Source organism: Carassius auratus, chromosome 36 (assembly GCF_003368295.1).
Source record: "Carassius auratus strain Wakin chromosome 36, ASM336829v1, whole genome shotgun sequence".
Taxonomy (NCBI): Eukaryota; Metazoa; Chordata; class Actinopteri; order Cypriniformes; family Cyprinidae; genus Carassius; species Carassius auratus.
In genome coordinates, this window is record NC_039278.1 from 1,954,367 (window position 1) to 1,969,279 (window position 14,913).

Sequence of the window (14,913 nt, forward strand, 5' to 3'; positions counted from 1 at the left end):
TTACTGGATGTACTTTTTAAAGGCACTGAATAGACTGCACTTCAGCTGCTCTGAGCAACTTTATTCTCTACATTGATTGCAATGAATTAAACATAAAAACACAAAACTAATGGAGTAGCTTTAACAGAACTGAAGGGCTTGCATTGCATTGGAGAGTTGTTTCAGAACAACACTCATTAAAAAAAGAAAGCGGTAGATCCAAATACAAGCTTTAATTAAAACAGTTCGTACTCAAAAACAGGCAAGGTCCGAGCACCAGCAAACAGTAATATCAAAGGGCAAGACAAAAGCGTAATCCCAAAACAGGCGATGGTCAGAGCAGGCAGCAAAACATCCACAAAAACACAAGACAACAGTCCAAGGTCGAAACCCAAGAGAGCAGTGCAAAGTAACAAAATAAACAAAACAATGGCAATGAAACTAGACAATGGAAAACATGGAAAATATTTAGAAGAGTCTGCTACAGCTAAACAATATTGTGAAAAGGCCTGTTTGGCATGGACATCTTTATCTGGCTGTCAAACAGGAAGACACCACAGAGGAAGCAGATGGAGCGGTAACAGTCATTCCCTCGGCGAGGGCTCCCTCTGATGGTGGGGTGTTACATAACGTCAGAAATGTGTGAAATAACCTTGCAATTGTTAGTTATGAAGTCCAATTCTGAGGGGAAAAAAGAATTGCGAGTTTACATCACACAATTCAGACTTATTACATTGCATGGTATAAAGTCTGAATTGCCAGATGTAAACATGAAATTCTAAGAAAAAAAGTTATAATTTAATAAATTAATGTAAATAAATTATGAGAAAAATGTCATAATTGTGAAATTAAAAAGTCGGAATTAAATTTATTCATATTTTTTACTAAGTGGCGGAAATGGGTTTCCATAGAAAATGGTTTGTCAAAGCGATGATGATTGAAACTGTGGTAACCATAGAAACATTCTGTGATCTCATGTTTTGGAATCCGCTATTTCTGGCCAAATTAATATTAAAGAAACCATTATTATGTTTTTTTCGAGTATGGGTCTGTGTGACGTTAGATGGAGCGGAATTTCCTTATATGGGTCCTGAGGCACTTCTGCCGGAAGAAGTGTGTTTTTGGTGGCGAGGGCAAGACAACCCTGCACAGATTACCAAAAGAGAAACAGCATTAAGGGACCAGTGGATGGAGTTTATTTTTACAGAGCATCAACGGAGTTGTGCAAGTGTTTTTGTTTGTTCCCTGCATTTCGAAGATGCTTGTTTTACAAACAAGGCCCAGTTTGACGACGGATTTGCGTATCGTTTATTTCTTAAGGATGATGCAGTCCCAACGAAAAAGGGTCACGATCGTGTGTTGGAACCGCAGGCGGTGAGTAAAACTGCTTCAAATATCTCTGCCTCCTTGTTAGTGCGTCCGCCTCCCATCGGAGACCCGGGTTCGAGCCCTGCTCGGAGTGAGTCGTTGCTGCTGCTGCTCTCGTTCAGTTTCAGCCTCGGGATCTGATTCTGGATCATAAATAAACGCTGAATCTGACTGTAAGCCATGGTTTGTTTAGGATGATGTTTTTTCCTCACGGTAATGTCACAGCTTCCAAACGCTCTCAACGCAAAAGCTTACTCGCGCTCGTGATTCTTTAGCTCCGCCCACACGTCACGCCTCCAGACGCTCGTGTTTTTCCGGGAAAAATCGGTACAGACTATCTTTCTCTTATAATAAAACTAAAGACTTTTTGGAGTTATGAAGGATGCAGTACTACTCTATAGATACTCAAGATTAACAGGAGATTGAGTGAAAACGAGCATTTCACCCCCACTTTAATGATTTATTGGCAGCGTAACTGCAATGTCACTGGCACTTTCATTCCCATCAAATTACACATTCTTTTCATATGTACTGATGAGCGTATTTGCTATTTACAACATGTATTGTAAATGTGTACATTGCAGATATGTATCAGCCCCATATTTTATGGTAGCTGGGGTGGTTTTACCAAAAAAGAAACAGAAATGATGTCAGCTGCTTCTGTCACATGGCAGGATCAAAGGAGTCGACTCTTATTAGTGTCCCTCTCTTATCTGCTGTTGGGAAGCTGACGCCAAACCACTTGCTCTTTTCAGAGGGGGAGAACTGGGTGGGAAATGTGCTGTTTTTACTAAGGGACGTCCTGACGCTGTCTTTATTGATGCAGGGTTTCAATGTAAAATCACTTCTTACTATTTTTTCCTATCATGTACAAAAATGGTTTTAAAATGGTTAGTTGTTGGGTCAAATACATTACTTCAGCTGTGTATAGAGGCTTTATGTGTCACCCTTCAAATATATTAAAATCAATTATCCTTTAAAAAGAACAAGTTTTTACTCTTTATGTATTTTAATTTTTTTAACTTTCCAAGCCAGTTTACTCTCAGCAGTTTCCGTTCATTTCTGAGCCTTGGCCTCAGCTGCATCATCTTCAATCTTCACAACTCTATAATCAGAAGAGCTTCTCTTCCTGTCAATCATGTGTATTCATAGCACGACTGCGCTCTTTAATCACTGGCTCTCTGGACAGAATAATCCAGATTATTCCAGTATGGCAATGAACTGAGATCTTCTGTCAGCTTCTGCTGAACTGGAAGTGGACCAAAAAAAAAAAAAAAAAACGACAACCTTTTCTTTCTATTTTTTTCTTTCAGTTTTCCACTGCCAGCCTGCAGAAAAAAGAATGACTTAATTACCAGAAGTTGAGCATCAGACCCTCGCGTCAGGAGCCATGGCGGGGTTAACCTCAATGATTAATAACTGCTGTCAGACCGTTTTACTGCTCACCGGCTCCTCTTCATTCCTGATACTACAGTACAAGAACACTTTCTGCACAGTAGTTGATTGAGATGGACTCAAAGTGTAGTCATGAGCAGGTATTCGTGTATCTTTCGTATGCCAGGGGATAATCAAAGCATTATGAAAGCAGCTAAAGCATTTATTATAGCTTTAGACATAGCTGCTATTCTCATTTCAATCACAAAAAACATTTAAATATTCATTTCTTACGTTTCATGTTTACTAAAACCACAAATAAGTCTCGGGTTATTTAATTACTCTTAATGAATTAATGCAACACTATGTGTTTTTGTATTTTGGTCCATACTATAAGTCATATCATAAGCCCGATCACTTAACAAAGTAACAGCACACTTTCCTCATCAAGTCATGATCTGAGGGATCAGTCAGGTCTATGACACACATGCAGCAGTTTAATTAGAGTTCTGGAGCAAAGGTAATCATTAAATAGTAAGAACTGGTCAAATGAAGCAGGGTTATGTAGTTGTTGATGTAGTGAGTTCACAGTGAGCTCAAGATAAGAAAGGAAACCATTAGGTGTCTTTGTGTGTGTTCACTTAAGAGCGCTCTAAAGCTAACGAAGCACTGAGATCTGTAGTGAATGTAGCCAGACAGACTCTCTGTAGTCTCTGAAGACTGAAGCGGTGACTGCAGCTCTGGGAATTCTCTTGCAATTCATGACAGCATTTAATAGAGTTTGCCAGCAGTTGGCCTGTTCTCTAACACACAGCTGATTTCTCATTTATGTATTTACTTGCTAAATTACAAAAAAGCTCATGCCTAATCTTGATGATCCTGATGATGATGATGATGATGATGGAGTGATGTGCTATATAGTTGCTATGCTGTTATGTGCTTTGCTCTACTATTTGGTTACTAGGTTGTTATGATTGGTTAACCGTGTACACTTTATGGTTGTTTAGGTGCTCTGAATGGTTTTTAATGCATTATGTGTAGTTTTTACAGTGTTTTTCAGGAGTTCTGTCTTTAGCTTGTAACTATGATCAAAATGTATGCATTTAATTGTAAATTTAACTGAAAATGACTTTTTCTCTCCCTCAGACAGTGCAAGTCTGTGGGAATCTTTGATTATTAATTATGCAAAAAACTCTAAATCTGATCAGTCTGAAAAGACATAGCACAATACTCCACATCATGGCCCAGGTGTCTGCTGAATCAGAGCATTAAAGCCCCAGGAGGAGATACAGTAATGTTAGTCTGTTGGATGAGACACGATGAGAGGGGTTTTGCCTCAGTGCTGCCCAAATTCAGATCAACCCAGTAGTGCTATCAGCAGGCTTCACTGGACACTGAACTCCTCAATGCACAACTGATTCCCTTTAGATGGCAGCATTGCATAATCAGTCCTAGTTTCTGCTCTGCATCCAGAACAGCACACATCTCCTCTGAGCGCAGTATGGGAACATTATACACTGAGATTCAGTCAGCATGTTACTTCTTCACATTAACTCACAATATTGTGTTATGTGCTTGAAAGTTATGCAAAAACAATATAAAAAGGTCAGAAACATATGCTGAGGGAGCTCCTGGATTGCTTTTTCAGCACAGTAATAAAGAGGGTAAAAGAGACGGATTCCTCCATATCAGCCATCTTTCCATCTTTTATCAATTTCTGCTCTGTTTCTCATTTTTATGGGGTTGTTTTACCCTGCTGTGTGCTCAAAGTGAGCTGTCAAATTGCGTTCTCTGTGACTGCTCATATAACACCCAGACACAAGCTCAAGAGAGTGAAAGAGAGATGCAGAAATGTACACACTTATCAAAAAAGAGTGCAAAATCAAATGGCTGAAACAGTGCATCCCAACAGCAGCTGTTTGCATTGCTAGGATTTCTCATCCACCAGCTCTGGTATTACACAGTTTGTTTATTTGATGGTTTTTCCAGTCATTATAACAGCAGGGTTGTAATGATGTTGAATTGTTTTTGCATAAGCTGATTGAACAACACTAGAAGCAATGCTTGGAATGATTCATGAATAAATGTTTTCTTTTGTCTTTCAGGGCAAAGCTTTTCCGTGGGAAGAAGGTCCAAGGCGATTATGATGTCAAAGTCGAGCAGGTAAAGCATCTATTAAAGCTTTAGACCTGGACATTATTCTCCGTTTGATCATGCAAATCATTGAAATATTGAGTTGGCGGTTTTCAGCTGATTTACTAACACCCACAAGTCTCTATTAATTATTAAATAATAGTGCATGCTGCATCCTTTATAGGCATGATGCACTACATTTGCAGTCATTTATTTGTCCTCACTATAGAAGATACATCTTGTGTGATGCTACACAGTTGATGTAATCAGAATGTTTAAATACAGCCATGTGAAGAGGGGTTTTGAAGCAATGAGATTTCAACGTGATTGGGCTACTCAGTGTAAAACAGCAGAAATAAAAGCCAAGCAACTGTCAAATAGTCTGGACTTTGAAACACACGTTTATGGAGGTCCTGTGATTGAGCAACAAGCAACAGGTTGTTGCTAATTGAAACAAATGTTATTGGTCTGAATTGTGCCAACACTTGGGATTTGCTAGTTGTCTTTTGCCCAGAGAACCAGCAAAGTGTAATAGTAGGAATTGGCCATTGATCAAGAACATGTAGATGATAGAGCTGTGGTGGAGTTCAGTAACTTACAGTCCACTTCTGTCTGTGAACACACCTGTATCTGCCTGTTTGTGACTGTGAGTATCGTCCTGTGTCCTGTGAACTTGTTAGGTCTTCTTCAGATGGTGGCAGTCAATCATTATAAAGTGTAACATTTATTTAAATGTTTTTATCCTTCAGAATTTGTGTTGTGCCAAACACTCAAGAAAGCAAACCATTGAAACTAAGAAAGTCTGGAACAATATAACTGGATATTTTCTTACCAGTGAATGACCATCCTGCAGTAATTTATTTATTAGTTTATTTAATAGGGACCATGCATATTCATGTACATTGTTGTATGAAAATACACCATGTAAATATGCCAGACTTAGTAAAAAGATACTATTTTTCATCTGCAGTCCCTAGGCCGGTAACATAAAAATTAACACAAAAAAAAAAACAATCATATAACATTCATTCACAATGACAACAATACACATAAATAAAAATATACATCAACAATACAAACAAACAAGACAAAAATTCATAATAACAATGACATTATACATTCACCACTATACTACATTAACAGTGAAAATCTATGACTAATAGTGACTAATACTGCTGAAAAAAATAATAAATAAATTGCGACACATCTAAAACAATAGTCCGCGCCCGCACAATACACATGTGTGCACATATACACTCAAGATCTTTACTTATCCATACATAAATTATTCACATCTATATACAACATGAACCATGTATAAATGTACATACAGTATATACATGTAAATATTTCCTAAATAAATAAATGCATATGTGCATTCATGTACACAAAACAACTACACAGAGCACACACACATACACCATGCAAACACAAACCTCCACTCCGGACGCGATCAATTGCGACCAATTCCCCCCAGCATTAATGACTTATTGTACTATTGTACAGTTAAAAGTGAGTACATGTCTGATTGTCTAAGAGCCACTGTTTTAATTGAGTTTTAAAAGAGGTGAATGAAAGACACTCGCGTATCACAAGGGGCAATTTATTCCAAAATTTACCACCTATTATTGATATTACATTTTGTCCAAAGGTGGTACGTCTAAATGGTATCATACAGTCCCCTTTTATAGAGGCCCGTGTACTACCTCCGCTTGCAAGCCTTTGAAAAAAGGCATGCAGTGGAGGTGGAGCAAGATTATTTAACACCTTATAAACTAGACAAATGTACTTGAAACTTTTGAAATTATCAAAACTTAAAAAATAATGTCTCTCTAAAATATTGCAATTGTGAAATGGCAATGCCTTTTTATCAAAAATTTTAATGGCTTTCTTGAATAGAGATTCAAAAGTTTTAAGACTCGATATGCTAGTTAATGACCAATTTATAAAACAATACTCGATATGTGTAAAAATCATAGTATATAAAAACAACTTGGCTGCTTTGGTGTTAAGAAATGGCCTGTCTTGTTTAAAATTCTGCAAACTGAATTTAACTTTATTTGCCACCTTTTTCACATGATATTTGAATGTTAAGGTGGAGTCATATATAACTCCTAAATACTTAAATTCATTGACAACATCAAGCTCCTGTCCTCCAAGAAACACATTAGAATGTGACACCTCCATACATTTTTTGGTGAACACAATACAAAAAATGTGACTGTTTTTTTTTTTGGTGTTTAAGTAGAGACACGACCTAGTGAGCCAGTCATCAATGTGAGCCATTGCTGATGTAAGTGTGGATGCTATCTCTAAGTAGTTCTTATCATGTGTAAAGATTACAGCATCATCTGCATACATCTGGACATCAACATTTTTAAATGCCTCTGGCAGGTCATTAATATAAAGTGTGAACAAGATCGGACCAAGTATAGAGCCTTGGGGGACCCCTACTGAACATTCACTAAATGGAGACTTTGAGTCATTAATACAAACACATTGCTTTCTAAAGGACAAGTATGATTTTATCCAGTTGAGATAAAAGAACTTCGTGATTTACAGTATCAAAAGCTCGCTTTAGGTCTAGGAAGACAGCACCAACATAAGAACTTCTATTATTGCTGATGGCACGATAGATTGACTTAAAGACTGATTAATCGGATGAGTAATAGGCTGCATAAAGACCTCTTTATGCATTTTTAAAAATTTGTATCAAGGCCATAGATATCCATGGCCTTTGAATTTTTTAAGCTATTGATAGTGTTTAATCCCTCTAATTCAGTTATTTGTTGTAAGTAAAAAATCGTCTGTGCACAACTAATGGAGCGAATAGAGTTGCTAGGTGAATTAAAAAGTTGAGTTATTTCATAGACAGAGTCTAAAAAGAAAGTGTTTAGTTCAGTAGCTATGATAGTTGGATCTGTAACTAATTCATTGTTAATTTTCAACTCTAAAACTTTGTTATAATTCTGTTTTCTGCCAATCAGCTTGTTGATGGTTTGCCATATCCTCTTCCCATTTCCTCTAGCCTCTTTGATAGTATCAATGAAAAAGTTAGCTTTAGCTTGTCTTTAGCTTGAGTTTTTATTACTTTATTTCTTAATGATGTAATTTTTTGTCGGTCTGTTGTAAGACCTGATTTTAAAGATTATTTCAATAATTGATCTCTTTCCTTCATAAGTTTCCTACATTCTACATTTAGCCAGGGCAATGTGTCCCTGTTTTTCTTATGGCTCCACTTTCTGAGGTAGTGCCCCCTAACTTTATTAATTGTTGACGTATTCTGATCACAGTCACTCTCCAGATCTCCTTATATTTAGCATATAAAATATAAGAAAATACAAGAAATCTTCCCATAGCCATGTTTATTGCATCTGCATATAAACCTCATGTTTTACTGCTCTCATTGCACAACAGATGACTGTCAACAAGCCCACAATAAGAATAAAGGCACACGATTCACGATGCTTGTTGTTTTTAAAAATCACAAGCTTTAGTTCAAATGACTAATGTGATTGCAAGCAATACACATTATGAGCAACACAAGGTGTTACATTCATTTACTATAGAAAATAGAGTTGAACTGAGGGTGCCTCACTAGTTTAGTTTGCAGAAATAGCTTAGTTTAGGTGTCAGCGATGCCAAATGTCAGTGGTGTCATAACCAGATGACAGTTTGATTATGCAATGGACAATGACATTGAAGATCTGGATGATTTTCAGATAAATGCTGTTGACCTCTTAGCAAATGATGCTGTCAGATTAATATCAGTGGAAATGTAACTATTAAATGTATGTACAGTTATTAAATTTTAATAAATATGATGAAAACGTTGATGTTCTTCAGAAGGATCTACAGAACTGCATACAGACAGAAACTGCTGTTATCAAGTGTTTGGTATATTAATAGTAGGAATCTTACTTCTTAGTAGTTGATTTATTCCTTTAAAAATATATTTAACAATAAAAAAATATATCAAGTGGATAATAACTTTTTGAAGACAATTAACAGTGCATCTTACTATTTCCTCATGTTTATTAAAGATGGTAATTAAAAGCAAAAAAGAGTCAAAGACTGTAAAAAGGAAAGTTAATGCACTGTTTTCAGTTTGAAGAGTGAGGGGGCTTCTGCCGCTGCTGTGAGGAATCATTCTCAAAGTCTTGGGGTTTGGATGCCCGAATTTAGATTTTATTATTAAGAGACAATAAAACCAAGAGACCCTTCAGGAAATCTGCAGAATCTATATCTGCAAAGTCTTTTATACAGTTTTTCCTGAAGGCAGGTTCATGTTCAATACATTTTATGTGGTTATTGTTTATCATCTCTATTACCTCTTTTGACTCGCTCTCCAGCCTGCCACTCAGCAGTAGAATTTATTCTAAGTGAAACGAGGAGTCTGAATAATCATATATTTAGTATAATGTCAAAACAGGACATGCAACTTTATCAAATACTGTATTTTTGTAATATCTGCACCAAGGAGACCTCATCATATAGTTAGTCTAATGTCCAAATAGAGAGCGCAGCTCACCGTATACTGTTCCCCAGCACTGTCTGCACACTCCACGCACACCAGATACATGATTATAACACCAGAATAACTTGATTCACATTCATTATACTTGATTAGTTCACATCTTGACCACAAGAGACAAGAAACATTTACATGAAAAATAATAAATATTGCAAGTTGACTGGGCAGACCAAGATTCTGAATACATATTGTATTTGAGATACTTGTCATGTTTATAACAGCAGACATGACACATTTAAGCACACTTTATTTTAATAGTCCCCTTTCGACATTATGCTGGCTAATTTTTGATGGTCCCCAAACACACATTTAACTGAATAACTGTGCAATTTATTCTACTAATCCTAATCTAACATTCTACTAATGCTCTAACGAGAGATTTCTTTACTTCTGAGAAGAAACAAATGGTCAGCTTTTGAATTCTGTTCATTCATCAGTTTTTGTGCTTTGATGTGGCATGATGGATCGCTGGATCTGAGTTCAAGCAGCAGCGCTGAGAGACAATCTCTTCTGATTTACTACAAGTTATAGCACAAAATAAACATGAATGAATATCACATCATGTGGACTATCCAAATAAAGAGTAAATTACATTTATTTGCATGTTTCTTTTTGTTTCAGGCTGAGTTCTCGGAGATCAACCTTGTGGCTCATGCTAATGGCACATGCAGTGTGGACATGCAAGTGATCAGAAATGGAACAAAAGTGGTTCGGTAAGTTCAACATAATCATCCGAAAATACAGCGGCGAGGCCAGCATGAGTTCATCAAATGTTCTGCAGTTTCCAGCATTCATCCATCAGTCAGTTTTCAGTTTGTTACCACATAAAGTGTCTTTTTAAAGATCATCTAACAAAGCGTTCTGACTAACTTAGCCTATATGGCATGAAGGGAAACTGATGTTTTACGCTTTTAGTCTGTGTTTTAGCTTTGCATCTTTGTTCTAGTGTAGCCCTTAACTGAAAGTTATTTTTAAAGACATTTGCTGTTAGATTAAAGATGTTTATCTATTTAATTCAGGTAAATAGACCAAAAATATTGCTGATGCATACTGTCGCCATTTGTTAAAAGAAAATACTGTCACAACAACTGCTAATGTAAAGCCCACAAAGCCCAGCTAACTGATTATAAGAGTAAGATTTAGGCTGATGTGATTTACTGTCATGATGACCACACTGTGGTTTAACAAAAAGACAGGAAGCAGATCTATGTGCCACTGTGGTTGCACAGCTTACTCATGCAGGAGGGTTTGCACTGTTTTAAATGAGTACAGTGGGTGGATTTTCCCTTTACCTGAGACTCATAATGAGTCTGAGTGTAGGCATCAGTATGCGGTTTTCATGTGTCTTGTACTTATGTGGGAAACATGCTGGTTTTCTTTCTTTAAATTCATTTTGCATATGTTTTGATCATCATTGGTGGTGCTTGTGAAGTCAAAACTATTCTGTTGCATACTTATTATTCTTCTTTCTTTTAGACAAAACTTAGGTGTGTGATTCGTGCCGCACCGTTTGTCTTTGACCCATGAATGAGGTTTCAAATCATGCATCTTATTAACGAGAGGTGTGATATTACTTTTATGACTTCTAAGTGACTGGTGGTCAAAAACCTAAATGAAAAAGTTCCATAGGCTTAACATTGGGACCAAATTTTGAGATCATATCTACATTTATCAGACCCAGTGCATTCAGGCTAACATTTTTTTTTTACCTAACATGTGCTCCCTGGGAATCGAACCCACAACCTTGCGCTGTTAACACAATGCTCTGCCAATTGAGCTACAGGATCACTGTCTGTGTATGTCTCTGGTTCAGAAAGTCATAGAGGCTCAAGGGTGGGCTGTTTTGACTCCCTTGAGTAGCAACACCCTGATTAGAAAACCCGAGCAACTGTGTAACATTATGACCATATCTCAGCCCTGCAGCATCATACAGACATGATCTCTTTTCATTCACGCAGAACACAGAAGCAGTGCTGACTCTTGACACATCAAGCACTGTATGTATTTCCATACAGTTTTTTAGTATTATACATCATCGCATCACATGAAGAACATGCTTTCCTTGTGTTGAAATCCCAATACAGTGAATGACTTTCTGTCCAGACAGGACTGTCTCTCTCTTATTGAACCCTCCGTTATTTATTTTCTCATTTCTCTTTTTGTCTCTGGTCTCTTTCAAACTCACTCCCAAACATTATTATTTTAACTTTATGTACAGACAGACTGACAAACAGACAATCAAAAATGCCATTTTGAATGGTGTCAGTGATGAACATTGAATGAATGACCACAGAAACCACAGAAACACTTTTGAGAAGATTTTTAGCTCTGTGTAATTTATTATAATCACAGAGTTGACAGTGTTGACAAAAAAACACTATTCTGTGCATGTATCACACATGTATTATTAAAATGACAGTTTGTTTTTACTACAAATGAGGAAATAAAGTTCAGTTTCTTTAGTTTGTGGGATGGTGAAGCCATAGCCTGTGTGTCAGAGCAGAAGCAGTACAGAAACAGAACAGAAGCTGAAAAGACTGGCTTTTATAGGACTATATATATATATATGAAAATAAAAAATAAATAATAATAATTATATATATATAAATTATTATTATTTATTTTTTTATTTTTTTATTTTTTTATCTATATGAAGCCTGTCTGAGGTGGTTAAAAGAAAGTGAATGTCATGAAACAGAAAATAGTCAAATTGTTCTTCATGATTATCTTTAAAATAAAAATTCTTCAAAAGATATTATCTGTAGACATTAAAGCTTGTCATTAAAAACTATTTATTATTAATTATATTTTTAAAGAAGCAACTAGTTATGTTTAAATGTGGTTTCGTCCAGTAGGATTATTATATTATATTACAACACAGTACATACATGATTAAACACTACTCATTTAAAATGGTGAACAGATAATAGACTGCCACTTTGCTCTGTTTGTTCTGTTCTCTATATATTATTATATGCACACAGGTCCTTCAAGCCTGACTTTGTCTTGGTGCGACAGCATGCTTACAGCATGGCACAGAATGAAGACTTCCGCAATATAATCATCGGTCTGCAGTATGCTGGGATCCCCAGCGTCAACTCGCTGGAGTCCATTTATAACCTCTGTGACAAGCCATGGGCTGTGAGTACACATCCATTACTACAGTGTGTTCTCCAGTGCCATAGGATCAAACACATATATATTTTTTTAATGTATAAATGTGTGTTCAGATCAGACCACATTGTGGCATGGACACTACTAAAGGACAGTTTTAATGCTTCAAAATTTGCCTCCAGACTGATTCTCTGTTTTCTCCTAGTTTTCTCAACTGATCAGCATCTACAAGAAACTGGGAGCAGATCAATTCCCTCTTGTTGATCAGACCTTCTACTCAAACTACAGGGACATGGTAAGTACAAGACTACCTGGTCTTTCATTTCCTTTGATTAAAACAACTATATTTTTGTACTAAGTATGACAAGCTATTGATTTTGATGAACAAAATATGTGACACTTTGGTTATTTTGGTTATTATACATTATTTGCATTAAGCAGTCTAAACAAATGTGGTGCTAAATATTCACTAAAGTGGTTCATTGGCTTGTAATCCTGAGGGAACCACTTTAACACCTTTGTCAAATGGAGGAACCCCATTCTCCTCCTTAGATTCAAGATGTCACTCCACTCTCATATGTTTGCTGTGAATGGGAATTTACTACGATGGCAAAGGGGCTTTTGAAGTTTTATGCTTTTCTGAGGTCAAAATGTGTTCTGTGGGGGCCCTGGGATATTTCCTTGAAGGGGGGCCTTTTGGGACAAAAAGGTTGGGAACCACGTCTTCTTCAGGAAATAGACTGTATTTTAATGTTGTTGTTTTTTAATCCTTTGCCAACTAAACTAAGAGAGACTTAGAGAGCCTTTAAAGAACTATACAAGGTCTTAACGGGTTATTTTTATGGTAGCTGTGCTGTATAGTGTGTATAGAACTGCTGAGGAACCAAATGATGTAACACTGAAAATGTAGTGTTCTCCACTTATAATGGCACCCTTGGTAAATATGAGCAACGGTGGCTGTGAAAATAAATCTGCATCATTTATCCTTTTGATCTTTCAAATAAATTTAAAACAATTTTAACCTTTCATTGAAATAAAACAATGGAAAGTGGGGGTAAAATATCATGAAATAAATGTTTTTTCTCTAGTTCACGTTGACCACAGTTATTGGCACCCAATTATTGCAACATCTTTTTCCCAAGATAACAGCTCTGGGTTTTCTCCTTTAATGCCTGATGAGTTTGGATGAACTCTGAGCTGATATCAGAGACGATTCCTTCACCCAGAATCACTCCAGAGCCTTCAGATTCACAGCTTTAGAAACCAGTCCTGTTTGATAGTCCAGTCGTGTCTGAGAACTGAATAAGTGAAGAGAAACCTTCCTGAACAACATGTGGTGGTGTAGGGGCGTTTTCATGTTTATTTTTTAGGCTTTCTGACCCCAAGCCATTGGTCAAGGGGTTTTCGGACCTGATTTGGACACATTTAATTTTATTCAGCAAGTCTCATGGCCTATGCATGATTTGGACGCTTTGGACCTTGTTTTTTCCTTAGGGCTGTCAATTTGTGATGTTGATGATAATTATGTTTGTACTTCGGATCATATGCCTGTTACTTTTAAACTAAATGAGGACGAGTTAGTCCTCTTATATTTGTTCCCATACAATTACTCCATCAACACCACAGGGTTTTATTCCCTTTTCTGATGTATAGCATGATTGGAGTCTGCACCTCTCACAGCTGGTCCAGATTATTTACTTGCTGTTTTTAATTCTGTATGTTCTGAAGTCTTGGACTCTGTTGCATTGGTTTAATGGACAAAGTTGTGTTCTTAGCAGTATAGAAAACTAGAACAGTCATGGAAGAAAAATAAACTTCTGGTCTCTCACCAGATTTTACGAGATTCACTTCTTGGGTATCAGAAAGCTGTTAAAGACTCACCAGAAATTTAGTTTTAAACTATCAAGAGTGTTTTTAATCCATATGCTGTTACGATTCCTCCATCTACGGATTGATGTGAGAAGTTTTTAAGTGTTTTCTCTGTAAAAAAAAAAAAAAAAACCATTAGGTCCAGGTTTCATGATTTGGATGGAAAGGTAGCTGAAATCTCTACTAACTGATCAGGTTTCATCCATCAATATTAGTAATATTATTGCTCAATTGAAATGTTTTGCCTTCAGGTTTGCTTAGTTCGACAGCGGACTTTATTGGACCAAGTATTACATCTATTGTGAACCGTCGCCTTTCTACAGGTCTTTTTCCATCAAGTCTTAAGCAAGCATGTCAATTCAAAGCTCCCATGCATTTCGAAAATATTGAAGAAAGTGGTTTTATATATATATATATATATTTTGGCTAATAATGATGTGCTAGATGCTTTTCAGTCTGCTTTTAGGGCAGTACACAGCACTGAATCAGCTTTAGTGCGAGTTTCCAATTATTTGTTACTCATTACAGACTTGGGTAGTCAA

General features: G+C 36.6%; 1 protein-coding gene across 2 annotated transcripts in view; it reads left to right on the forward strand.

The window, feature by feature from the left end:
* Window positions 1–14,913, forward strand: part of LOC113054931 (synapsin-2) — a 113,303-nt gene that overhangs the window by 21,831 nt on the left and 76,559 nt on the right. For both annotated transcript variants that reach the window (XM_026220738.1, XM_026220737.1), the window contains exons 2-5: window positions 4,827–4,884; window positions 10,010–10,101; window positions 12,373–12,529; window positions 12,708–12,797. In XM_026220738.1, the coding sequence (XP_026076523.1) occupies window positions 4,827–4,884; window positions 10,010–10,101; window positions 12,373–12,529; window positions 12,708–12,797 (397 nt within the window). The remainder of the gene's footprint in view (window positions 1–4,826; window positions 4,885–10,009; window positions 10,102–12,372; window positions 12,530–12,707; window positions 12,798–14,913) is intronic.